Source organism: Phocoena sinus, chromosome 7, assembly GCF_008692025.1.
Source record: "Phocoena sinus isolate mPhoSin1 chromosome 7, mPhoSin1.pri, whole genome shotgun sequence".
Lineage (NCBI taxonomy): Eukaryota > Metazoa > Chordata > Mammalia > Artiodactyla > Phocoenidae > Phocoena > Phocoena sinus.
The window spans coordinates 1,222,299-1,247,575 of record NC_045769.1 but is presented as its reverse complement, the minus strand read 5'-3'; the positions used below and the strand labels follow the sequence as shown (position 1 = coordinate 1,247,575).

The 25,277-nt window shown below is 52.4% G+C and overlaps 2 protein-coding genes across 3 annotated transcripts in view; both read right to left on the bottom strand.

Moving 5' to 3' along the window:
* The window catches only part of NDUFA10 (NADH:ubiquinone oxidoreductase subunit A10), a 48,881-nt gene extending 34,220 nt beyond the window's left edge, over positions 1-14,661 (bottom strand). The window contains exons 1-7 of one of the 2 annotated variants that reach the window (XM_032636856.1): positions 14,511-14,661; positions 10,793-10,961; positions 9,833-10,048; positions 9,209-9,295; positions 7,144-7,265; positions 5,128-5,207; positions 1,276-1,330 (exon numbers count right to left, since the gene is read on the bottom strand). In XM_032636856.1, the coding sequence (XP_032492747.1) occupies positions 1,276-1,330; positions 5,128-5,207; positions 7,144-7,265; positions 9,209-9,295; positions 9,833-10,048; positions 10,793-10,961; positions 14,511-14,585 (804 nt within the window). In that variant the 5' untranslated portion in view covers positions 14,586-14,661. Of the gene's footprint in view, positions 1-1,275; positions 1,331-5,127; positions 5,208-7,143; positions 7,266-9,208; positions 9,296-9,832; positions 10,962-14,510 lie in introns of both variants that reach the window. The other variant, XM_032636855.1, reaches the window with a different exon arrangement.
* Positions 14,662-18,352: 3,691 nt separating this feature from the next.
* Positions 18,353-24,976, bottom strand: LOC116756782 (olfactory receptor 6B2-like). The gene is given in 3 exon segments (XM_032637725.1): positions 18,353-19,969; positions 19,972-20,424; positions 24,796-24,976. Coding segments are annotated over 3 exon segments (1,050 nt in total). The 3' UTR covers positions 18,353-19,553.
* Between the last annotated feature and the right edge of the window lie 301 nt (positions 24,977-25,277).

The window sequence follows — 25,277 nt, the reverse complement described above, 5'->3', positions numbered from 1 at the left end:
AGAAAAAGGCGGCTGGAAGGAAATGAAATGCAACTTAACGGGTCCAAGTAGAAAGAGCCAAGCCGAAAAGAACTGCCAGGCTGGGCCCAGAGCCGGACTTGACTGCGGGTCTCCCGTCCTGGAGGAGAGAGGCCTATTCCCTCCAACTCTCTCCTCCCCTCTCCCCAAGCCAGGAGGCAGCTGAGAGCTGTGCTATCATTAAAGCAGCCAACTGCTTTGCAAAGCTTTCTGTCTGCTGTCACCACCTACACCCCAACCCCAGATCATAAAACCTGCATTTTCTTCTAGATTTTTTACACCTTTTGTTGTGTGTTTTTAGTAATTTATGCTTAATATACAACACAAAATACGGGCCTTTTTTCTTTAACGTAACAGATGGTCATTTGCCTCAATATCATTTAAGAAATAATCTATTTTCCTCTATTTTGTTTTTATCAACCTTTAAGGTACTGCCTTTTCCAAGCTAAAGTTACGAACACACATGAGCGCACATATGCACCTGTTTCTGCACTCTGTCCTGTTCCATTAAGGCATTTATTCATCCTTGCATTAATGCCACAGTGCCTTAATTAATGTAAGTTTGTAATATGTTTGCATACTTGGGCAGGAAAATGTTACTCTTTCTCAGAATGCTTGGTTATTGCTCACTAAGTTCTGAAAACTGCAGAGGGTGACCTGATGTCACAAATGCGTGTGCGGATCTGGGGAGAGCTGGTATCTTTACACAGTTGGCTGCTGAATGACATGCTCCACGCGGTCAAAGCCCCGAGTACAACTTGGAGGCGGCCCTCCCTGTGCGTGGACAGTGGTCCCTGCACATCCGCGGTGCCGTGTAGCACCAGGATGTTTATTACTGGAAACTGAAGACCGTGCAGTGCTATAGGATTTACTACTGAAAAAATCCACGTATGAGCAGACACGCACGGTTCAAACCCGTGTAGTTCAAGGGTCAACAGTCTTAATAAGTCTTTCCCGTTAACTGATCCAACTTTCAGTTTTACCATCTGTTTAACAAAAATGTTGGTGCAGATAACCTAAGGTTCTTTGCATCTTCACCATTCCATAATTTTAAGATTCTAGAAGCTGAATAATTTAAAAGAAAATCAAAATCTCATGACCAGGGGAATGTGATGGGTTGGCTCAGTATTTGTTTTAGATTATAAAACACAGACGCCTCTAAGACCAGTAGGAGCTGAATTCATTACCTGATTTGTAAAAACCTTATACATGAATTAAATGTAAGAATAATTATAAATTTTTCAGCCATTTTCTTACCTTTTCTGAATCTTGAGCTTCCCTTGCACCGTACTGTAAAACCTCACATTTTTCACTGTTAGAGAAAACAAGATGACATTCATGTAAATTTTCCACGTGGATGTTACCGTACAAATGAATACCTGACATCAAGGCTCCCACTCTAAATATCGACACTCTACATTCTCTGAACTGGCTCACGGGGCATGACCAGCTAAGGAGGGCAAGTCAGAAGCAGGGACATGCTCGAGGCTGGACGGTGACGGCTGCAGGTCTGTTTCCTGACTTCCCCTCTGACTGGACCACCCCCCGCTGCATGGGCGTGAGGCCAGCGTCTACAGGGAGCAGGGACACGAGTCACCTCTGCTGCCACGCAAACCATCTCCAGCTGCAGCACTCGCTACAGGAAGGTACAGGGGAGCCCGGGGCCTGAGTGGGACGGACGCACAGAGAGCAGCTAAGTGGTGTTTGGAGGGTGGGTGTCACGGAGCCAGAGGGGGGATGGCAGGGGCACGTTACTTGAGCTGCTGGAATTTCGGAGACAAATGAAACGCTCAAAATAACCTGTTTCAATCAAACTATGCAACAGGACAGCAGCAACTCGGTTCCCTTAGTCCAGGTCCTTAGTCTGGACACTGAAAAGTCACGCTGGGTCCCAAAAAGGGGGACAGTGGAGTGAGCTTCCTGCACATCTACCCATTTCCTCACCACATCTACTGCTGTGCGGAGACCTGGCTGCCCAGCCAGGCGAAGACTGAAACCCGCCTCCTAGTCAGTGTGCCCTTGCCTCCGCCACCACCTCCAGACCAACCCAAGGAACGCTTCAGAGAGGCCCACTGGAGAGCCTGTCTCTGCAGAAGTGTTTTACTCCGCCCCCCCCTCCCCCCCCCCCCCGCCCCACTTCCAGGAGGGTACAGCAGAAAGGCAAGGCTGGACCACCGCTCCCATGAACACCACTCCGCATCTTCTCATTCAGGCATCTTTACACCAGAGTGCCCCCTACTGACGGGAGCTACATCTACACCAGGGTCAATACTCCAAGAACACACGGCCCCCCACGCATATGCCCACAGACAGCTCCTCCAATACAAACTACTGGAAGCAGGGCTCCACCCAACCTTCCTGCAAAGCGGTTCCAGGCGGGAAGCCCGGCCCCCGTGCAGTGTCGGGCAGCAGCGCACAGGACGGCCTGTAACGCCATCATAAACAGAGTGGAGTTTCCTCCTTTCAGGTGAATAAATGCATCATCTTAAAGTAAACATATTCTGTAGTCACAGTGCCGCGCTACATGTGTCGCGTGAAGAGCAAACAAACATCAACAAAAAAACCTCTTTTTTATTTCATCTGGTTTGCTCACTGCTTATCAAAGTAGAAGCCAGCGTTCGGGCCTGAGGTGCCCGACTGGTGGTGAGTCTGCAAGGAGAGAGACGGAAACAAAAGGACAGCAGCGCAGCCTCTCGTAGTGGAAGCCCGACTCCATGCCCCAACAGGTTCAGCTCCACAGGCAGAGCCAGACCCTTGGCTGCACTTTCCCCTTTCAGGTGGCTGAGGCTGGGGACAAAGAGAGAAAGAAACCAACCTGGGAATCTGGGAAGTCCGCGCAGCAGAAACAGGTCCGTTTCACAACGCACAGTAGGTCTAACACTCCTGAGCGACTCTGAACTAACTGAGCCCGTGGCACTTAAAAACATCCGGACCCAGCCCAACCGGCGAGGACGCCGGGGAAGCCTCTCCCTCCAAGTGCGACCTGACTCTAGGAGAGCGAGCGGCCCTGGCACGAGGGACCAGCAGAGGCCGCAAAGGCCCCACTGTACACGGCCGGCGCACCGCACGTCCTCAGGGGCACCTCCCGACGAGGGCCCCGCACACCACAACGCAGGAAGCTCACCCCGCCCGCAAGGTTCCTCAGAATGAGGTGCGGAGAAAGCTGCTGTTTCAAGCCCGGGAATCAGCTGGAAGGCACGACACCTGCGCCGTTACGGTGAAACCACCAAGCTCCCAGACTGACCCCGCGGGGTGACCCAGCATGCGGCACCACCGTCCAGCAGAGACCAAGAGCCAGTAAAAACCCGTCCTGAGGAACCACCAGTCCATCAGCAGCGAGCCACGGCTTCCAAATCCTGCGGCGACCCACAAGGCCCGCGCCCGACCACCGAGGCAGGGATGTGAAAACAGAACTGAACGTCTGACCGTCTGCCCTGACCGGTGAGGATGTGAAAAACCGTCCACTCCACGCTGGGATTCACCAGTCACCAGAGGGCAACGTGCTGGGCTGGGTTCACCAGCGGAGGAGGAGGCGGTCTGGTCTCCAGCACAACGGAAAGTGGCCCCTCGGGAGCGCTGAACCTTGGAGAGGCCACGAGCTGACTCCCAACGCAGCTCAAGGACGGAGCGCCAAATGGAGCAACGGATACTTAGAATCGCTGCTAAACACTTCATGATCAGGAAGCCCTGAGGGTAAGTTCTGGAAAATAACTGCCAGGTACAGGAAAAATCCCACCCCATCTGCAAGTTCAATCTAGGCTTTACTTTCCTGATGTTACAGCTGAACGTCCTATTTGAGAGCTTGCTGGGCAGCCTTGTCTCGGTGGTGATTTTGTAGCCAGAAGATCTCCAAGAGGAATCTTTGGAACTGAAATCCTAGGGTCAACCATCTCTGTTTATTCTCATAGCTCTATATATTCCCCTGGACAAGATTTACAAAACTGACTTTTTTCCTGCACTTCTGGCCTTGAAAATAGAGCAGTACGACCTACAGTCCGCCCTGTTGCTTCTACCGCCTAGGAGAGAAAAGCTTATCACAAGCAAGCAGAGATACTATAAGCCTCAATGCTCACAGCTAAAATCATGACATTCCAATTTAAAATCAAACTTTTCTTCCAAAACTGCTAGACATTACTTTGTTTTTATTCACAATTTTACAGTTACTTTGAAATTTTAAACAACAAGAGCATAATACTTTAAGGTATCAAGAGAGGCTTACGTTTTCTAAAAGTCTGAGAAATACTACTAGACCTTCAGTAACAGCATTATTCAAACATCCTAATTTTACTTGGACTTGAGTGACAGTAGGAGATGACCCCTTCCACATGACACACACGCAGACCACAGAATGACCATCTAGAGAGTGGATGAAACCATGAATCCCTCGGTGCTTTCAATAAAGAAAGAGGGAGGGAGAGAAGAAACCAAATGGAAAAAGATCTGGTGGTGTTTTCATTTAACCCAGACCCCACTTAAGAACATCTTTCAAAAGTATGTACAGACGTTGCTGGCCTTTCACAAATTTTGTGTGGACTCAGCACCTTCAGGCAACCTTCCAGGTAATAAACACGACCATTCAGTTGCCACCTAGAGTGAACACATGCGTTCTCTAACCCTAAAACCTGTCACAGAATACAGCTTCAGCTCACTTCTAGCATCAAAATGTTCTAAAAACACAACAAAAAAATGTCTTGGCAAAATAAGCAAATCAAAAAACAAAAGTCAACCCCAAACCTACTAACTCAAATTGAAATATCTGCTGTCACTGTTGCTCACGAACGTCACATTAAAACTCCCCAGACGACATCCGCTGAAATCAACAAGAACGCGCCCCTGGGCGGGTGGGGCCTAAGGAACTGCACGTGTGGAGTTCTGTCGGATAAATCCTCGCGACTTCCCTGGCGGCCCAGTGGTTAAGACCTCCTCTACCAATGCAGGGGGTGCAGGTCTGACTCCTGGTCGGGGAGCTAAGGTCCCACACGCCTTGAGGCCACAAAACAGAAGCAATACTGTAACAAACTGAATGAAGACTTTAAACACGGTCCACATCGAAAACACCTAGAGAGTGAAATTAAATAAATACACCAATCCACCGTGCCCTGGGCTCACCTCATCTCAGGGAGGAAGGTCCTCTTATAGGCATTCTCGATGCTCTGAAGGTAGGCGGAGGTGATCTTCATCTCATGTGGCTGAACAAAAGCAGAGAAGTGTGATACGTTTGGACTTTTCTTTTACCCGTGCTTATGGAAAATGTGAGACAATCAATGAACAGCTTTCCTAGAACGAGTCACACTGGGTGCTCTAGGAACTGTGGGGTGATGGGAGGGGCTTCGGTACCGGTTAGAACAGTTCTCATTGCACCGCAGAGAGCACGGAAGCCTGCCCAGGTGAACGTATGGCATGACCTTTCTTTCACAGACTCTAAGAGGTGGACTCAGAACAGGATCAGGAAGAACCCCCTTTACAGTTACGGCCCCGCCTCCCGTTCTGGGCCATGCCCGAGTGCAGGCAATGCAAGACGACACGCCACACGAGGGGACTGGGAGGGGCACTGGGCCACTTCCCCCCCGAGCCGCAGAACACGCCCCCGTGGCCCACCCCACTTTTCTACCACTCACCCCCACCTCTCCCGCTTTTTCCATCTCCACTTCCCTTTCATACAACGTTTGCCAATTTCAGAAACATAAAGCTCCAATTATGAGTGGCAAGTTTCCATACTGAAAACCTCTCACGGTTTAGCAACGCTAAAGGCTAAGTTATCTGCCACCCTGTTTGATTTTCTTCATGGCATTTGCTTTTATTTCCTGTACTTCTTATTTATTTCCTTGTTTACTATTAGTCTCCCCGCTAGAATATAAGAACACACATCTATCAATGACATAATGTTTCTTTGATAAAATGTCTCCTTTACTTAGACACAGTGGTAATTTTAGCTGGTGACAGTATTCATGGAATACTGGAAAAATAAAAATGTTCACAGCTCTAAGTTGTTCCTCAAGATGGTTTCTAAAATATTGCTATCCAGATATCAAAAGTTATCTAGAGAATTCTAAATATATATCTTCATATTTCTCAATAAACGTCACTCTAATAGGCAAAAGTGTTCAAAATTATCCCACTGAATGATAATTAAATGCTTTTGACTTGCAGTTCCCTCCTTCCGCCACCTGATGGACTATTCTCCAAAGTCTACATTACACATCACACTTAGGAGGAAACTCTCACACAGGTGCAGACTGGTAACCAACAGGGAGCCACGGGTGTCACGTGTGTTCACCACCAAATGAGCAAGGAGGGGCACCCACAGCCTCTTTCAGTTGCAGCAAAGACGCCCAGAGCGTGTCTGCCACCCTGGCAAGGACCTGCCATCAGAGAGGCACTCAACGGAGCACCCGTAAGACTCCCATCGCCAAGGACGGGCCCTGGGATGACAGATATACAGGCAAGCCTACCTTTTCATCACAATGTCAAAAAGAGCATTTCCTCCCAGGAAAAAATACTCCAGGTAGGAGGGATCTTTCCAAATAAGAACTAGCCAAAAGGGCAAAGACAGGCCTTGTTAACCTGCATCCTGCATCACACCTGCAGAGCCAACTTCAAATCGCAGGGTTTCTAGGCACCTGTCTGTCTCGACGCCCCTAAGCGTTAATGAACGCGTGTGGAGATCACTGCTCTACTGTTTTAGGGTCACTGAGTAGGAAAAAGAGGAAGACAGGCCCAACATATGGGAGTGGTAAACTGAAAGGGTATTAGAAATTATTTTCAACTTGTAGGAAACAACAGGGCGTGAAAAGCCCGTTAGAAAAACAGAAAGGGAAGTCCTGTCAGGAGATGCACCCATCCTCAGAGTGGCTCAGGTGACCCAGGGTCAGGGGACAGTGGCAGGATGGCACCAGGGACGGAGAGCACTGGAGGAGAGCAGTGAGCGACCGGGGCCTCCTTCAGTCGCCCATCTCACAAGTGCCCGCTCTCCCGGGGGGACCCATGTGCGTGCCCCTGTCCCTGTGGGGGCCATCAGGAATTCACAGTATCCCACTATAAGTATCGGTGTGAAGCGCTGATCTATGTTAAACGTAATGAGGACACATAAAGAGACAGTGGTCTTGGACTTAAAGGCTGAGTTACGTTTCCCTTCTTCTGGATCCGGCTCTGGATCTCGGGAACGGGCACGTCGACGTAGATGACCACGTGAGGGGGCAGGTACTCGCAAATGGTGACCTTCTTCACCTCGTTGTAGTGGTCCACACCTGGCACAAGAGAGGCACCATCTGTCAGCCGACGGTCCACGGACAGCCCTCAGATGCACACTTCTCTTCAAATAAAAGGCCAAAGGTACACGCGGTTCTCAGAGCCACGTGTCGACCTGCGAACCACGTAACAGTCACGGCCGTTACCGCCAGCTGCACACATGTGAGGCTGGCACACAGCGACCGCAGCACTCACAGCCACCCTGCAGGGCAGGGCTTCTCATCTCTACAGACCAAAAGAGTCAGGCCAGAGAAATCAGGCAACTTATATCAACACTGGGATTTAAGGCCCGGCCTAAGAGCTTTCTAAAGGCCAGATCTGAAGTGTGCCTGGCCACACGGGAGGGTGCAGCACCTTTCCCCACTCCCAGCCCACTGCCCCTCCGGGTCCTCCTCGCTGCTGGCCCCATCGGCCCAGTTGAGTCCACTCTTCCTCTCCCACAGAGCTGACCAGCCGGGCTTGCCAAGAGCGCGCCCGTGTCCAGGTCCGCCCAGCCCAGCAGGCTGCTCCACTGCCCGCCATAGGCCTCCCTCCCGCGGGGCCCCCTCCAACCCCGACTTGCGCCCAAGGCTCTCCTTCTCTGTGACTTGCCTTCCCCGAACTCATCCTTCAGATAAACAAATTCAAACCTAACCACATGCCTCCCGTACCTAAAACCCCTCAGGGGCTCCTCAGTACTTTCAGGAGAAACCTAAGCGTCCCAGCCAAGGTGCCCGTCCTGCTAGTGTGGCCCTGCCCGCCCCTCCGCCAGCACCCGGCCCCCTCCAAGCCGCACCAGCGCCTGCTGCCCTCAAAGCTCCTGTAGCGGCACCACCAACGGCTCAGCCAGAGCTCACTCCTCAGGGACGCTGCCCACAACACCCCGTCTCCCGACTGGTCAGACACTCTCGACACGCTTCCTCTGCACCCGGGGACCACGCTGCGCAGCCAGCAAGTGCGCTCACTGCAACCACGCATCTAGGCTGCTTTCCCACCCCTCCCCCCAGGATGGCGGGGGCCTTGTCTCACCGAGCCTCACACCCCTCTCACCTAAGGCAGAGCCCAGCACACAGCGCGCACCCCAGAAAGGCTGGCTGGCTGGCCTTGAGGCTGTCGGAGTGTCTGTGTGACTCAGTGCCTGGCTCAGCAGCACGGGCTCTGGCTGCCCTCCGCACAGGCACCAGGACTGCGCAGACAGCAGGACAGGCCCGCAGACCAAGGGCGGCCCCCTCACCGCTCAGCCTTGGCTGGCTTCGGTCTCCCCATTCAGGAACCCACCGCTCGTACTCTGCGCTCCAGATCTAGCCGCCTGCTGGATCCAGGCGACCAAGCTCGCCGTGAAAATGCCCACAGGCTGAACGACCACATGGCCTTTCCACAGCCCTCTCCAGCACACGCCTAGCTCCAGACACCCCGGCCCCAACCGGACGGGTTCCCTCACTCCTCATGGCCAGGCTACTTTAGCCAGGAGCCTTTATTCTTGTCACTGGCCACTTGCCAGACGTTCAACAATCCCCCAACCCAGTGCTAGTGTCCCTAAGAGCACTAGACCAGCACGTGCAGGAGAGAAGGAAAGGATGAGAATGCTGCAGTCACAGGGGGCAGCAAAGAGGAGTGAGGGAGGCACGGGAACAGGACCGCTCAGTGAAGCTAGCCACGGGCCACAGAGCCACGGAGCTGTGCCACTAGGTGGCTGGAGAGCCAGGGAAGTTTCCTGGGAGGCTGTGTGGAGACTCGGCTTAAGCTGTGCGTTCAGGATCCAGTACACCACTGTGCTTTCACAGGGAGAGACGAATTTAGGAGGGAAAGAGGGTGGAAGGAATTGGTTTTTCCTGTGGAATGGCATTATTCTTCTATTTAAAAGATGTTCACAAAACGCATACTAACTGCAGGGTGAGTCTAGCAGGGCCTTTACCAAGTTACCCCACGCGCCCGGGAAGGCCAGCCTGCCAGCCGGACTCACACTGCTTCCGGATGAAGCCCTGTCGGTACATCGCCTCCACAAAGACAAAGTCACTGTAGACGGAGCGCTCCAGCACCACACCCTGCCCTGTGTAAAAACATGGAGACAAACATCAAAACTCAGATAGTAATTAAAGCAACGAAAACTAGCCCTTTCATTTTAGAAAGGGAAAAAATTATTTACAATTCCACTTCCAAACCAAATATTGTCAAGAGAACATACTTGCACTTCTAAGTGGGAAATCACTTTCAAAACTACAATACTTTTTTGGTTTTGGCGATACAATGTTCTGTTTCATTCTTTCAGCCCTGATGAAAGCATCCGGCTACTAGAGAAAGGGATTTCGTTTTGGAACCACAGGTCCTGCCCCGTGCCCCGTCCCCCGCCCCTGTCCACTGCAACCCTGCCCCCATCCCAGATGCTCTGTAAGACCCCCGGGGCGTCCGCCCCACGCCCACCACCGTGGATCTCAGAGAATCCATGATCTTATTGGAAAGCCAGAGCTTGCCTCATCAAATACCCTTTAAAAAAGCTCTAATGAGCAGCAATCTAAAACGACTGCATTTCAGAAAAGGGTTCAAGCGCAGCACAGGCCCGACAGCTACCCAACCACCGATACCGCACCTGTGCTCAGCACGTGCTCCAAGGCGTCCGCGTACTGCAGGAGGCGACTGGCGTACAACCAGGACTGCAGGCGGTAGCTGTTGCCGTCGTTACTCTTCGGGTCATCGTAAAACTTCTCCAAACTGCAGTTGCTGCTGAGCTGTGTGTCCAGGGGTTTCCCATCCCCAGTGGTGCTGGCTGCATAATGGATCCCTGCCTCGGGAAAGTGCTTCAGGCCTGAGGAGAGAAACAACCGGACAAAACATGCTATGGGCACGGGGCATCCCACCAGCAAGCGGCGGAGACGCATCTGAACACCGCTGCTGAGGCCGGTCGGCGAAGACCTGGGGAAAGTTACCCTGACACCTGTGTTCTTGGTGCGTGAAAGGGAGCACACGAGACATGGAAGACGACATGTCTGAAGCACGTGTGCAAGGGCAGCATGAAGCTCCAGGGCTGCATGGCAGCGCTTCCCACGGTACCGTCGTATGAACTCCTCCTGAGGAGAGCTGCCCCTGAGCGTGGGTGCCCGCTGCATGCAACTGGGCTTCGGCTTGTCAAATACTAGAGAAAGGCACGGGGACGACACCAGCTCCAGAGTCGGGAAACGGGGTGGACGCCTGGCCCTACACAAAGCAGCCTGTGACCCAGCTTCTTACTGAGGTTGCCCGTCCGTAAGTGAGAGCAGAACGTCAGCCCTGTTCACGGGCTGTTACACAGTTCAGACGAGACTGCTCCCGTGAAAGTGCTCTGCTTACATGGTCAAGAGAAAATCCCAATTCAAAGTGACAACCAGCAGGGACTTCTAAAATTTTCCAAATCTGAAAGACTAAGAACAGCTTTTTCAGTAAATATTTCAAAAGCGTAAAATACCTACCTTAGGCGCAATTCTACCTACTCAATATTAAAGTAAACTCCAGCTCAGATAAGTAACTGTATATCTGAGAAAGTCGTGTCACTCTGCAGGACACAAGTTCATACCTAGCTTCTCTGCTATTTCTTCTGCAAGCCTGCCTTTCCCCGAACATATGTTGCCGTCCACAGTTATCACTCTGCTCTTTCCCGTCAGCTTTTTGGTCGTTCTTTCACCAAGCAGGTACGCCAGCGGGCCGTACCGCAGCTTGCACTGGACACTTGTGTGAATTCCTCCCTGAAAAACACACAGCAGACAACAGCACGTGAGCATTCTGGCCACCGCGGGCACCAGCAGCTATCAGGTAAACATAAATGCCAAGAAGACCCCTGGTGACAAAACAGCCGACACCGACCTCTGTATAACCTATTTGTTGAATTACTGCCTCTCAGCCCCACCCCCAACGTAAGTTCATAAAGACAGCGACTGCCTGCTTTGATCACTGCTAAATCCTCAGGGCCTGGAACAGGACACGCTTACCACGTTCAATAAAAATTGCATGGACGGATGGATGGACGGATGACAGAAAGGCAGGAAGGAGGGGGAGGGGGGGACAGGGCGGAAGGGGATAAGGAACATTTCTCTAGTGCAGGCTCCCGCCCTGAGCTCTGGAACGGGTTATGTCATGCCTTTAAACAGCTCCTGATGTCCTAGATGTCCTGAAAGTACCTGAAAGCTAACAGACCTAAAACTGAAATTCAGCACCCGCACCCCGAGCCCCAATCTGCTCCCCTCACAAGCTCCCCACCCACCAAGCAGAGCAGAGCGAAGCCACGAGGCACCTTTGATACCCTCCTCCTTCCTCCAACTCCATAATCACTCACAAAACCCTACTGATCCTAATCTGAAGTCTCTGGGGCCAGCGGCCCCTCCCCACCCCCAGTGCACCGATTCTGCGACAGCCTCATCTGCAGCGCAAATGCCTGCTCTGTCTCCTGTCTCCAGTGTCCCAATCTACTCTCCACACTGAAACTCAAACAACCCCTATCCCCGAAAAACAAAACAAAATAACCCCACAGATCAGCAAGGGGAGGAGCTGGAATGACCCATGCAGTACCGCATCAGAGCTACAGACACAGTATGGACTCATGTTTAGTGGACACAGGGAAGTACTTATAGAGGTGGGTATGTACACAGGTTAGCATAGTACACTTCCTTGCTCTGTCTGCTGAGAGGACCTAGAAGCAACAAAGCTCCAAGATCAATCACACGGAGTACCTAGGTCTTGGTTTCTAATGCCATTCTCCAGTAAAAGGAACAAGGGCTCCTCAGAGAAATGGCTGATTCTATGACTACCAGCTTGCCAGGCCAGGTAGTAAGGAAGTGCTCCAACACACACCGTGAGGGGCAGGTTACAGGGATACAGGAGCCACCTGAAAGAGCTCCCAATGGCCACAGCTGGAACGGTCTGAGCAACGAGGTAGAGCTGTACTGAACTTTACCCCGAAATATAAAAAAAGTATACACAAGTCCATACTGGTATAAATAAATAAATGCAGAGAAGAGACAAACCTCCCATGAAGAAGAGTTCCAAACGACTTATGTGGCTACTCTGCCTTCGAGGAAGGGAGCCTAACCCCCCACTCCCTGCGTGCACGCAGTGACTCCCCTCCACAGAGGACACGATGGAAAGGGGGAAGCAAGAGTAACTTCACAGCAGAGGCGCTACCGCCACCTCAGCCGGGTGACGAAGGTCCTCAGTGATAAGTCATGCTCACAGTGTACCTTTCATATTATGTGATGAGAACAGCACTTTGCCTCTGTGCCCTTCCTCCTAAGAACACACAGCCCCAGTCAGGTCACGAGAAAATATCAGATGGGTCCCACTGAGGGACGAACTACCCACACAGTCCTGCTCAAAACTGCCAAGGTCAACAGAAACAAGGAGAATCTGAGAAAACACCACAACCAAGAGAAGCAAACAGGAGGAATGATACATATCAAAATGCTCATAGAGTAACACCCGCAACAACAAACGACGGGAACCAACCAAAGGTCCAGCGACAGGAGACCAGCAGAGAAAACGGCAGGATACTCTCTATATATTCCAAAACTCTCAAATCCCAACAACTGCGAATACCTAATTTACTCAGTTGCAACTGTGTGTCATTCACTCGCTCATTTACTCATTCAGCAACTGTTTATTAGATTCCCATACTATGCAGTCTTTTTTCTAGACGATGGGGATACAGCAGTGAGCCAAAAAATTCCACAGGATAACAAAACAAGTAATTATACAGCATATTAAGTAAGTGCTGTGAAGGGGAGGACAGTTTACGGGACGGGATGTACGTTAAAACGGGTGGTCACGGAACCCTCGCAGAAAGAGTGACATTTGAACCGAGACTGGACGGCAGTGAGGGAACTGGCCACGTGGCTACCTGGAAGAGGGTCTCCCTCCCGGGCAGGGGGAACAGTAAGCGCCAACGCCCTGAGGCAAGATAGCAAGGCCAGTGTAGCTGCTGCCAAGTGGACTGGGTGCGGGAAGAGTAGCAGATGAGATAAGTGACGGGGTGTTAATCATATGGGTACCTTGCGCCCCAGAAATTAATCCCTCTCTCCTCCAGGTTACCTCTGAGCCATGTGCAAACTGTTTCCCATCCGTGTCCCCAACTTGAATATACCTCGGATGTGGCACACGGCAGGTGCACAGGGATATGTGAATAAAGCAATCAACTTCCCTGACTTCAAATCTTTAGAGAGTGCTTTTTTACGGTTATGACAGTTTTTCTATTATTTCCCATCCTCAGTCCCATTCTTCTGCTCTCTGGAATCACATGGAATAAGTGATCTTTCACGACACGTTTCCAATTCCTTCAATTATTCCAAGTAACAAGCTGTATACCCTTTTCATCTTATTCATTTTTCTCTGGACCTACTGAAGTCCATCTACATCCCCTGTAGGGAGTAGCGTCCAGAGGTGAACACAGTTTTACAGGTGGGTCCACCTAGTGTGTGCCCGGCAGCCCCCTCTACCCTGGGGCCCTCACTGTCACTAATGCAGGGAAGTACGCTGGGTGCTATAGACAATCACCTTTCCCTCTTTCATTCTTTCTCTCTTTCTTCTATTTTGCAGCCCGAGTTATCTCCTGAAACATTTCTATGACTTTTTAATAAGGCTATTGTACTGTTCTGTTCAAAATCCTTTGCCCATCAAAATCCTGAGCACAGAGGCCAAGTCCCTTTCCAGTTCGACACCAACGCTGCTCCAGCCACTAGTATCCAAAGGAGCTAGGATACAGTCACTGTCATAAAATAGTTTTCCTAAGGTTTCCAGCCACAGTTCATTTGCTTGTCTTGCTGAATCCGCGTACAACGTCATTCCACTGTCTCTACCGTAAGAAGTTCTAATCCTCCCAGATCTAACCTGAACGCCTTCTGCTCAACGTCACATCGCCCCTTACCTGGCCCTGGACAGCGCTGCCACATGAATTAATGAATGAATGAGCGCCCCCAGGCTCTCGGGGCTCGCCCACACCAGCTCATTCGTCTATCGCACAGTCGCACTGGGTAATGATATCCGCAACCTGGCCTCCCCGAGCAGGGCGGCCAGGCCGCCTATTCCCCTCCGGGCCCCACGTTCTGCTCGGAGCTGAGAGAAAACGACCTGGAGAAGCTCGCGGCGGCCCTTCCGAGGCCTGCCCTCGCGACTCAGGACCAAACTCTCCAGGGGACAGTGCGATCCCCCCCGAGAATGACGCCGGGAGGCCCGGGGAGGTGAAGAAGGGGCGGCGCCTGGAGGACAAGCCAGGTCCCACCCGCGGACCCCGCCCGCCGCCGCCTCACCACGCGCTGGACGACCGCCGCGAGGCCCCGAGAGGTCGCGGACACGGGGACCAGTCTCAGCAGCCTCAAGGCCATGACTCCGCTGTCAGCACCGGCTCAAGGACCCGAGGGGACGCAGTCGCGACGGGGCCCCTCCCGCGACCGGCGCGCCACAGTGATGTCACTGCCGGGATGCCCGCGCCGCGCCTGTCGGGAACTTCCGGACGGCGGACGCAGGCGCGCAGAGCGCGGCCGGGGGCTGATTTGCCTCGGGTTTCCCTTGGCGTCCGTCCCCTCTGGACCTTGTAGTGCCCGCCCGCCGCCTGGGCTCCAAGGGGAGGGTCTCCCGCCGCCCAGGCTCTAAGGGGAGGCCTGCCCACTGCCCGGTTTTGAGGGCGCGCAGTGCGAGGAGCCGAGGCCGCCCCAGATCTCGTAGTTACTGCTGCAGCACATCCCGCGTCCAGGACGCTCCCCACCCTCCCAAACTCCCTAGACCGGCAGGTGCGGATCAAAACCACCTCCTTGAAAGTGTCTCCATAGCTCACAAACCACCCGAGGCTAGGAAGGCGGCCTGGGGCTGGGGGCGGGGGGTGAAAGGAGGGCCGGCGTGAGAGCGACCCAGGACGAGCGCGGGCGTCCGAGAGGCTCTAAAGAAGGACCGTAGACTGACCTTACCGACCCACGGCGCTTGTCCATCAGGGCCGGCCTGGCTGAGGTCCGCGCATCCTCCACCTCCCCAGGGCCCATCTCCCCGCCTGGCTCGCGACTCCAGGTCTAAAAGGTCTCATACCCCTTGGCGGGCCTGGTGGTGTCAACACCTTGAGTAACATGCAAACAAAAGCTGTCCTCATTCCCCTGTTAAAACCTCAATCGATCCAATGACCGGGGGCCTCAGTTCCTTTCAGGTTAGAAGGTGACTTTAATATGAGATTTCTTACCTACCAGGCTGCCGTTTGAAAAGGCTTTAAGATCCTCACTCTCCTCCTCGGGCTTATTGTTTTTAACACCCTAACTTTTCTTTTGTTTAAATTTCATTTGGTTTTCAACTTTTCAGAATGGTCATGGAGTTGTAAAAACAAAGGTCCTTTCAATGGCTGTTTCTCTAATAAGAGAATCCCTGCTTGTCCAGAATACAGATTCCTAGTCCCCAGTGCCAGAGGGTCTGATTTAGAAGATCTGGGATGGGCCCTAAAATGTGTTTAACAAGCTTCCAGCTAATTCTGATGTAAATGAGCCACATCGAGAGAACAGTGTTCTACACCCTGCATTGTCCAGCAGCATGGGCCACTTCCAGATCCTACACCACTGTGCCCCCAGCCCCAAGCAAAGCTCCTAACACATCACAGGTGCACCTCAAATACAGTTGGATGAGCAGGCGTGACCAGGTAGCCCTAAGTCATCCAGCCCTGTGGAATCACCGCTTATTACCCAAGGCTTGGCTCTACATTCTGATATGTCTGAGAAGCTCCGTGTCCTTGCCAGCGCGTCTGAGAAGTCCCGGGGGCGGGGGGGGTGAGGGTGGGGACACCTCCCTGTCAGACTCTCTGGCCTTGTGTCACTGTCCACACCATTCGCATCTTCCCTCCAGCACTCCGGTTGTGTTTCCTGCTTCACCCCAAGCAAACACACATCCTTCATCTCACTTCCCAAGACAAAGTTCCGTGTTTAACAACTTTTACTGATGGCCTAGTGAAAAAGGGAGAGCGATCCCAGTAGGAAACAAAATAACCTTAAATTAAATATCGGACATCACTGTCCTAGGACTAGGGAAAGAATTCTTCGGCTTGACACCAAGTGCATAATACAAAAAAGGAAAAATTGGTAAATTGGACCTCATCAAAATTTTTTAAAAGTTTTGCTCTGTGAGAAACTCTTAGAAGATGAAAAAGCAACTGTGGGGATGGGGGTGGGGATGGACACCTGCAAACCACAGGTGTGACCAGGCACTCGCATCTAGAACACATAAAGAAATCTCAAAACTGAACAGTAAGAAACAAGTAATCCAATTAAAAAGTGGGCAAAAGACATGAACAGACATTTCATCGAAGAGGTTATACACATAGCCAATAAGCACATGAAAAGATGTTCAACTGTGATCAGCCATTAGGAAAATGTAAATTAAATCCACAGTGAGATACCACTTCACACTTATCAGAAAGGCCAAATGAAAAACATAGTGATAACACCAAATGGTGGAGAAGATGAAGAGAAGCTAGTTCACGCATACACTGCTAGTAAGAATGTGAAAAGGTACAGCCGCTCTGCTAAAGAGAAGTTTAGCAGTTTCCAAATTGGAAAAGGTGTGAAACTAAAAATGAACTGTAATACAGCCTAGCAATTACAGTCTTAAACATTAACCCCGGAGAAATGAAAATTTAGGTTCACAGAGGAACTCGAATGAATGTTCGTAACAGCTTCATTCCTAGCAGCTAAAAACTGAGGACCACCCACCTGTTCTTCAAAGGCGAACAGCTAAACAAAGTGTGGTACATCCATACCACGGAACACTGCTCGGCTAGAAAAACCAATGGACTGTTGATACAGGCAACAGCCTGGACCCCTGGAGAGAATTACGCTGAGTGAAGAGAGTCCATCTCAGAAGATTACATACAGTGTAATTCTGCTTAAGTAACATCCCTGAAATAACAAAATTATATAGAGATGGAGAACAGATTAGTGGTCACCAGAGGCTAGGGAATGGGGGGTTGTGATGGAAACGTTCCATATCTTGATGGTGGTGGTCCACGAAGCTACACAGCTGACAGAATAGCTAGAGCTACAAGCGTATCCGCATACGCGTGTGCACACACACACACACGTGCACACACATAGGTGAATGCATGTATAACTGGTAGAACCTAAGTTCCATGGATTGCATCAAAGTCAGTGTCCCAATGTGGAGGCTACCATCATGTAGGACAGTGTCATCGGGGAAGACGGGGTGAAGGATGCACAGAACCTCCCTCCATCTTTCTTTGAAACTTCCTGTAAATCTGTAATTGTTTCAAGAAGAAAGTTTAAAAAATTGTGTTCTATGTACCAGCAACAAGAGAGAGAAAAATTTTTAATTTTAACTTTAAAAATTTAAAAGAAAGGATGCCATTTGTGTTAGAATTTTTTTAAAAAAACCCAAAAAACTCAAATCCCCAGAAACATGTGAAAGAGCCCTACACTGAAAACCACAAAAGTATATCAAGAAATTGAAGGACTTGTAAATGAAGAGAGGATTTGCCTTATTCTTGGATTAAAAGTCTCAAAATTGTAAAGAGGACAGTTACCTCCAAATTGATCTATAGATTTAATAGAATCCCAATAAAAAGCCCCCCAAGTTTTCTTTTGTTGAAATTGACAGGCTGATTCTAAAATGTATCTCCCCTAACCCCCATTTGGGAAGGACTAAGAATAACCAAGGCAATCTTGAAGAAAAAAGAACAAGGACAGAGGATTTACTACCAGGTATCAAGATACATGAAAAAGCTGTAGTAATAACAGTGCAGGAATAGACAAATGGACCAATGGGACAGAATGAGGAGTACAAAAAGAGATAAGGGTAGATAGATAGATAGATAGATGATAGATAGATAGGTATTTGGTTTATGAAAAGGGTGACATTGCGGAGGGGAAAGCATGGTCTTTTCAATAAATAGTGGGTTCTTGTCAATATCATATCCCTGTAGAAAAGAATTAACGTTGACCCATATCTCATACCATAAATAAAAATCAGTTTCGGATGGACTGAATCTAAACATGAAAGGTAAGACAACAAATCTTCTGGAATTAAACAGAATATCTTCATGATCTTGGAGGCAAACAGATGGAAAATAAAGAACTAATATAAACGGGGAAAATGAACAAATTGGGCATCAAAATAAAGAACTTCTCTTCATCAAAAGACACCATTAAGAGAATGAAAGGCAAGCCCAGACACTAGGGCATTTTTGCAGTAAATATAACCAACAGAGGGCATGGACCCGGAATACGTAAGAACTCCTGCATGTTAAAAAGAAAAAGTGACTCAATATAAAAATAGGCAAAAGACCTGATTGCAAGGGCCCTCCAGAAAGGGCACATCCGGAAGGACATTAAACCACTAAACTTACAAAAGTGCCCAGCAGCCTTGGTCATTGGAAATGCGAGTTAAGGTTGCAGAGAGAACTTCTTCTGCAACCCCGGAAGAATGGCAAATAGAGAATTCTTAGCATGCCAAGTGTTGGTAAGGATACGGAGCTACTGGAATTCTCACGCACCCACTTGGGGAAACAGTCTTGCTGTTTCTGTGAAGCCTGATCATACGTGAATCTTTCGTTGCAGGAATTGTAGGCGTAGCCTTTATGTACGCAGGTCTGGCCTAGCACACAGCTCACAACACTGTACGTACATTCATGAAAAGACACAAACCAGTTATTTATAGCGGCACTATCCATAACAGGCAGTATCCGTAATTCTATCCCCAACAGGAACATGCATAAATGTATTGTGATGTATTTGTACTGTGGGGTATTACACATTCTATGCACGTGTTATTGCTACATGCAGAAACTTTGAGGATTCACTCAGACATCATAATGAATGCAAGAAGTCAAATGTAAAATCATCCTTCATGGTCTTATTCATAAAAACGTCAAAAACGTCAAAAGTAGCATCTGGTGTTAGAAGTCCGGATAGTGGAAATCTTGGGGACGGGCTGTGAGGGTAGCTTCTGACTCTTGATCTGGGTGCTGGTGACATAAGTGTGGTTCATTTGTGAAACCAAATCCGGATGAAGACTTCTTATTTATTCACAGTTCTGTAGGGTTGCTAAGTTTCATGAAAAATTTTACTTTAAAAACGTAAAGTGGGAATTCCCTAGTGGTCCAGTGGCTAGGACTCTGCTCTTTCACTGCTGAGGGTGCAGGTTCGATTCCTGGTGGGGAAACTAGCATCCTGCAAGCTGCGTGGCACAGCCAAAAATAAACTGATTAATTAATTAATTAATTACATTGTCACTATTAAAGAAAGTAAAGTGTCCTATAAGGTGTTGTTTTTATTATCACCACAGATTAGACTATAGGACATTTAATTGTGCTACTGTGAAAGTTGACCTAAGTCCAGAGCCTTTTTCAGAGCATCCTTGAATTCTTTGTTCCTCAGACAGTAGATCAAGGGGTTGATGACTGGGGTGAGGACGGTGTAAACAGCAGAGATGAGCTTGTTGGAGCTCCGGGAATCCATGGCCTGGGGCCAGACGTACGTGAATATCGAGGCCGTGTAGAAGATGGTGACCACGGTGAGGTAGGAGGCGCAGGTGGAGAAGGCTCGCCGACGGCCCGTGGCCGAGGGGACGCGCGGGACGGCCAGGGTGATGTGTCCGTAGGAAAGCATGGTGGCCATGAGCGGGAACACCAGGATGCTGAAGGTCAGGACAAAGCCGACCAGCTCGGCGGTCGAGAAGTCCGTGCGGGCCAGCTTGAGGATGGGGGAGATGTCACAGAAGACGTGCTCAGGACATTGGAGCCACAGAACGTGGTGCTGGAGATAGAGTAGACCTTGATCACAGAGATGGCGAAGCCACTCACGAAGGCGAAGGCCACCAGCTGGACACACAGCCCCATGGTCATGATGGCTTGGTAGCGGTCGCAGGCCATGGAGGCCAGGAGCACACACCCGGTGCACATCAGGGAGTTGAAGAAGTAGAGCTGAGTCATGCAGCCAATGAAGGAGATGCGTCCCCGCTGCATGAGGAAGCCGCCCAGCATCTTAGGGATGGTGTCAGACACGTACCAGATCTCCAGGGACGACAGGATGCCCGGAAAGTAGTGCATGGGCCTGTGGAGGGAGGAGCTGCCCCAGATGGTGAGGATGACGGCCAGGTTCTCCACCAGCACGAAAAGGGAGGCAGCCGGGGCCGTGAGGAAGCCCACCAGCGTGAAGGCGCTGACCTCGGTCACGTTCTCCCCTCATCCTTCCGTGTGGGGAGCCCAGGGCTGCAAACCGGCTTCGTGCCAGATGAGGGCCGAGGACGGCTGGGGAAGAAAGCACAGCTCAGCCTGGGGGTGAGTTTTGGCCCAAGGAGGGGACAGCTGGCTCCTGGAGCAGCAGGGGAGCAGAAAGTGTCTCCAAGTTAAGCCTTTGCCACTGAACATGGCGGCTCTAGGTCTCCTGGCGACCCGCGGGGCTCCAGAACGCGCTGCCCTTTTCCTCCCCCAGGCAATCTTGAAACCATCTAATTGCTCTTATAACCCAGACTTTCCCAAGGAATCTAACAACAGTAACGATGCACAGCCCTTCGCCACCCAGGGTCATCTATACTAGGAGATGCTTGGTCTTTCGCCTGGTTTCAGAGATGATTGTATAAGAGGAAGGGACACCAGGAGGGCTCATGGGATGGTGGGGTGTGTGGCAGCCAAACCAGACCCCAGACCCATGGGGTCCCTCCACAGGGCTGGGGGTCTGCAGGAGAAGAAGCAGCCTCCCAGGCCAAGAGCGGAGAGTGGTTACGTGTCTATCTTTGCACCACGTCAAGGCCCTCTTAAAATATGGTAAAGGAATAAAAAGATAAAACCCCATAACATCAAAAAGATCCGGAGGGAGTATCAGCAAGGGGAGGTGTCAACACGATTCTGGAGGAGAGAAAACAGAAGGCAGAGGGTGGCTGGGCAGCAGAGGGGAGAAGTCCAGAACATTCTCAAGGGACCTGTCGCTGAGGGAGAGGCCACCTGTCCAGCACGTGACAGGGGTGATGGCGGAGTGAAAGGGGCATGAAAACAAGGCTCCTACATGCAGTGTTTCCAGAGCAGTCCGTTGGCCGCTCCGGCACGCTCTCTCCATCCTGCAGGTGGGTCCCCCAGAGCCAGCCTCAATGCCATAAAGGAGCACCTAGACCTTATCAAGTGTCAGGTGTGTCCACATAAATCCCCCCTGAAATCCTCACCACGGCCCTGGGAGAACAAGGCTCACATTCTTCAGATGAAAATCTGAGGCTCACAGTGGAAAGTTCATGGACTTACCCAAGGTCGTGGCAGCACCAGGACACACCGGGTCCTCAAACACCAAGGCTGTGGCTCTTCCCGAGGGATGTCTACAAGAGAAAAAAGTGAACCCATTTGGGTGTGGGCTAGAAATTTGGAACTGTTAAGATGGACAGTTAGAGTTTCTGGTTGCCCCCTGACACTATTCTAACAGGTTATAAAATGCAAGTTCACAAAATAAACAGTATTGGCCAGAAGAAAAGGCAAAGATTTACGCAGTGGTTCTTTTTTTTTTTTTTTTTTTTTTTTTTGCAGTACGCGGGCCTCTCACTGTTGTGGCCTCTCCCGTTGCGGAGCACAGGCTCCAGACGCACAGGCTCAGCGGCCATGGCTCACGGGCCCAGCCGCTCCACGGCACGTGGGATCCTCCCGGACTGGGGCACGAACCCGTGTTCCCTGCATCGGCAGGCGGACTCCCAACCACTGTGCCACCAGGGAAGCCCCACACCCTCACTCTGATCATCGTTTTGGAAAATCAGCACATTCTACACAGAAGCACAGATTTCTGGCTTCTCCTGAACAGTTGGAAGGGCTGGGGCAGCTTCCGTGTCCCCGTGCACCCCGAAGGGCTGGACCCTTGGGCAGGGCGAGAACGGCCCTCTCAGCAGGCGGCACCTGCAGCTCCTTTGTGGTCCGGCTCCAGCTGTGGGGTGCGGGGCTCCTGCCTCAGAGCCGAGCCGCCCCTGCAGCTCTGCTCACGCCCCCAACCAGTCTCCTTGGGCGCACGTTTCCCGCCCTCTCTCCTCCGGGCTCTCCTGTTTGCCGCTGTCTCCGCTGAGTCCCCAGACGTCCCCCCGACTTGGCATCTCTGTCACGCCTGGACCCCTCTCGTCCATCAATGCTCAGGGGCAGCCATGGTCTGGGTTCCTGCCCCCTCGGCCCGCAGCCACCTGGCTTCTGTCCCCACGCGCCGCGGACCAGTAGCCCCCCAGATGCCAGTGACCAGCCCTTCCCTAATTTCTGGGGGATGTTTCGTTCCGTCTCCACTCGCCTCGCCTCCGCATTTGGTGCTGTGGCCCCAGCTTTCTGCTCTCACTGCCCACACTCAGCAAAGCCACCCACCTCCAGTCTCCACCAGATGACGCCCGCACCGCCCTGTCTGTCTGCAGATCCCACCCGTGCGTCCAGCCGATGACAGGAGGCCTCCACGGGCCCTGGAGTCCACGCCCTCCTCGTGTTCATCTCGGACCAGGGCACCACCATCTACCCCGCTGCCCGGGCGGACACCAAGCTTCAGCTCTCCTTATCCCCGTGGCTAAGACAAGGCCGGTCCCACCCCTCCCACAGCATCACGTCTCTCCAGCAGGCTCCCTTGTCGCCACCCTCGTGGGCTTCCTCCAGCCACCGCGAGTTCAGGCTCCATCACCGCACCCAGAATGATCGTAACCAAAACTCTGACTGGTCCTCCTCCACAGTCCCTGACTCCATCTGGTCCACCCTGCGTGGGGCAGAGAGCTGCACGCAGATCCCTCTCCCAGCCGCATCCGTCCAAACACCACTCTTCTGAGCAAAGCCCTCTGCTGCCCCCTGGCTCCTGTCTGTCCCCGTCGAACGACAGAATCCTGCCCCAGGAATCACGTTCAGTCCCTGAGAGCACCTTGCTGACCTCAGGTACCCCTGCCGCCCCGTCACCAGCGGAACTTGGGCGTCCGTCAGGTCTCAGCTGTGATCTCCTCCCGAGGGCTCCCTGGGCTCCCAGCACTGCTATGAGATGCCCCCAAAGGGAGAGCTCAGGATTTGGGTGCAGAAGGGAGGTGCACACTTGTGAGAGAAAGGAGGAGGAAGACCTTGTTTTGGGACGTGTTGGATCTGAGGGACCACCACGTAGAGACACAGTGAGTAGGGTCGCAATGTTCAGACCTCACGGAGGAAGCAGGGGAGGGGCCCCTACTTATCCGTCCATCTGATACTGAGCGCCCACTATTGGGGAGCGATGGTTTCAAGGTACTTGGGGTCGATGGGGAGAGAAAACAGTCGGAAACGTCTGCCTCCATGAAATTTAAGTTCTAGGGAGGGCAGGGAAGCAGACAGGACAGTAAACACCGCTCATAACACGCAGATAAGCTGCTTAGGATGTACGGAGATGGAGAGTGAGACCGGAAGGCGGGTCCGGGTTAGGGCCGTGGGGAACAAGGGTCAGTGAGAAGGCGACACCGACCCAGGGGCAAAGTCCCCACGGGGTGAGGACTGGCCAGGGGGCTACGGGGGGAGTGGGGGACACCAGGGCACCTCTGGGTGCGTGGAGGGCGGCACAGACACAGCCTGGCTGGAGCAGAGTGACACAGAGCAGTGGTTGGGGGCTCTGTCACCAAGGAAGGGGGGACGTCAGCAGAGCCTCGTGGGCCATGGGGAGGCCACTGGCTTTCACGCTGAGATGGGCAGCAGCCCTTAGCCTGCCGGGCCGGAGCAGAGGGTTTCAGGGAAGTGACTCTTAGGTTCCTCTGCATTTCTTGTTGCTCTCAAAGTTCCCAGTTATGAGGGAAATGTGTGGTCATTTCCAGCCTCATCAGAGAGGGAATCAGTGGAAATTTACATGAGGGCCAGACACAGTGGGATTGAGGGAGACAGTGGAAGGGGGCCGGAGCCAGGTGAGCAGAGGGGAGGATGCGGGGGGCCCGGAGGGGAAGATGCGGGTGAGCAGAGGGGAGGATGCAGGGCAGGAGGGGAGGATGCGGGGCCGGAGGGGCGGCGGTGGGGGTAGCTCTCCCCCAAATCGGGGGTCCCTTGCACTGAGACTCAGGGCACCCCGACAAGGGACGTGAGCAAAGTGGAGACAGCACCAGCCTGCGCCCCCCTCTCCCACCAACACCCGCTCTGGCTTTGCAGCAAACGGGGAATAGACACAAAGAGTGTTCCTGTCTGGAAACGTCCCTCCACGTCCCGTTTCAGCAGACTCCTTGTGAGGACAGGAGGGAACGGGAGAGGGCCCGGGCAGGCAGGCATGTGTCGGGGAGAGAGATGGAGAGCATCCTGTAAGTAGCTTGGGGTGGCGGGCAGGGACGAGCAGACCTTCGGCAGGGGTTCCCGCATGTTCCTAGAGTGGGGGGCGTCTCCTGGGGGGCGGACGAAGTGGGCGGTGGCAAGAGTGCCCCTCGGTGGAGAACTTCAGAGCTCAGGGGGGAGGATGCTGGAGATGCGGGGTGCAGTGGGGTGAAGCACGCGGGGAGGAAGCCCCCACCTTGTGAGATCAGGGACCTCTCAACCCCGGCCCCGCCCCAAACACTTCCCTCCGAGGGACGAGGTCCAGAGGCAGCCAGACTGGCCACTTCACCGAGGGGCAGGACCCCGCGGAAACCTACCTGGAGAGCCGCAGGTGTCCCTGGCCTCCCCGAGCCCAGCGCAGGCGGGGCGTCGCTCCTCTCTGCCCACTGGGCCCTGAGCGGGCGGCCCCCAGCGTGGCCTGTCCTGTCCTGAAGTAGCCGGTCTGGCTCTGACATCTGCCTGTTCAAAGGCGGCGCCGGAAGAACGGCTGTTGGCCATCTCCCCATCGCGCACAGATGCGGGGCTCCAGGGTCCACTTACCCCTCCACGGAGATGTAACTGCCCACATCACCAATTAGCACAGAATCTCCCCTCCCGTCCCGGGCCTCCGGTCCCTGCTCGTGACGTCTGCTGGGCTTCGCCGCTGACACTCCCTGTGCCCTGTCCAGGTGTCCTGGCCCTTGACCGAGCTTCCTCCCCAATCCACTCAGTCTCCAGCCACACAGCACTGTCCTTACCAAGACCTATGCTACCCCTTCCTTTGGGGCTGGGGAGGGGTATGACTCCTGCTTGGGGGCAG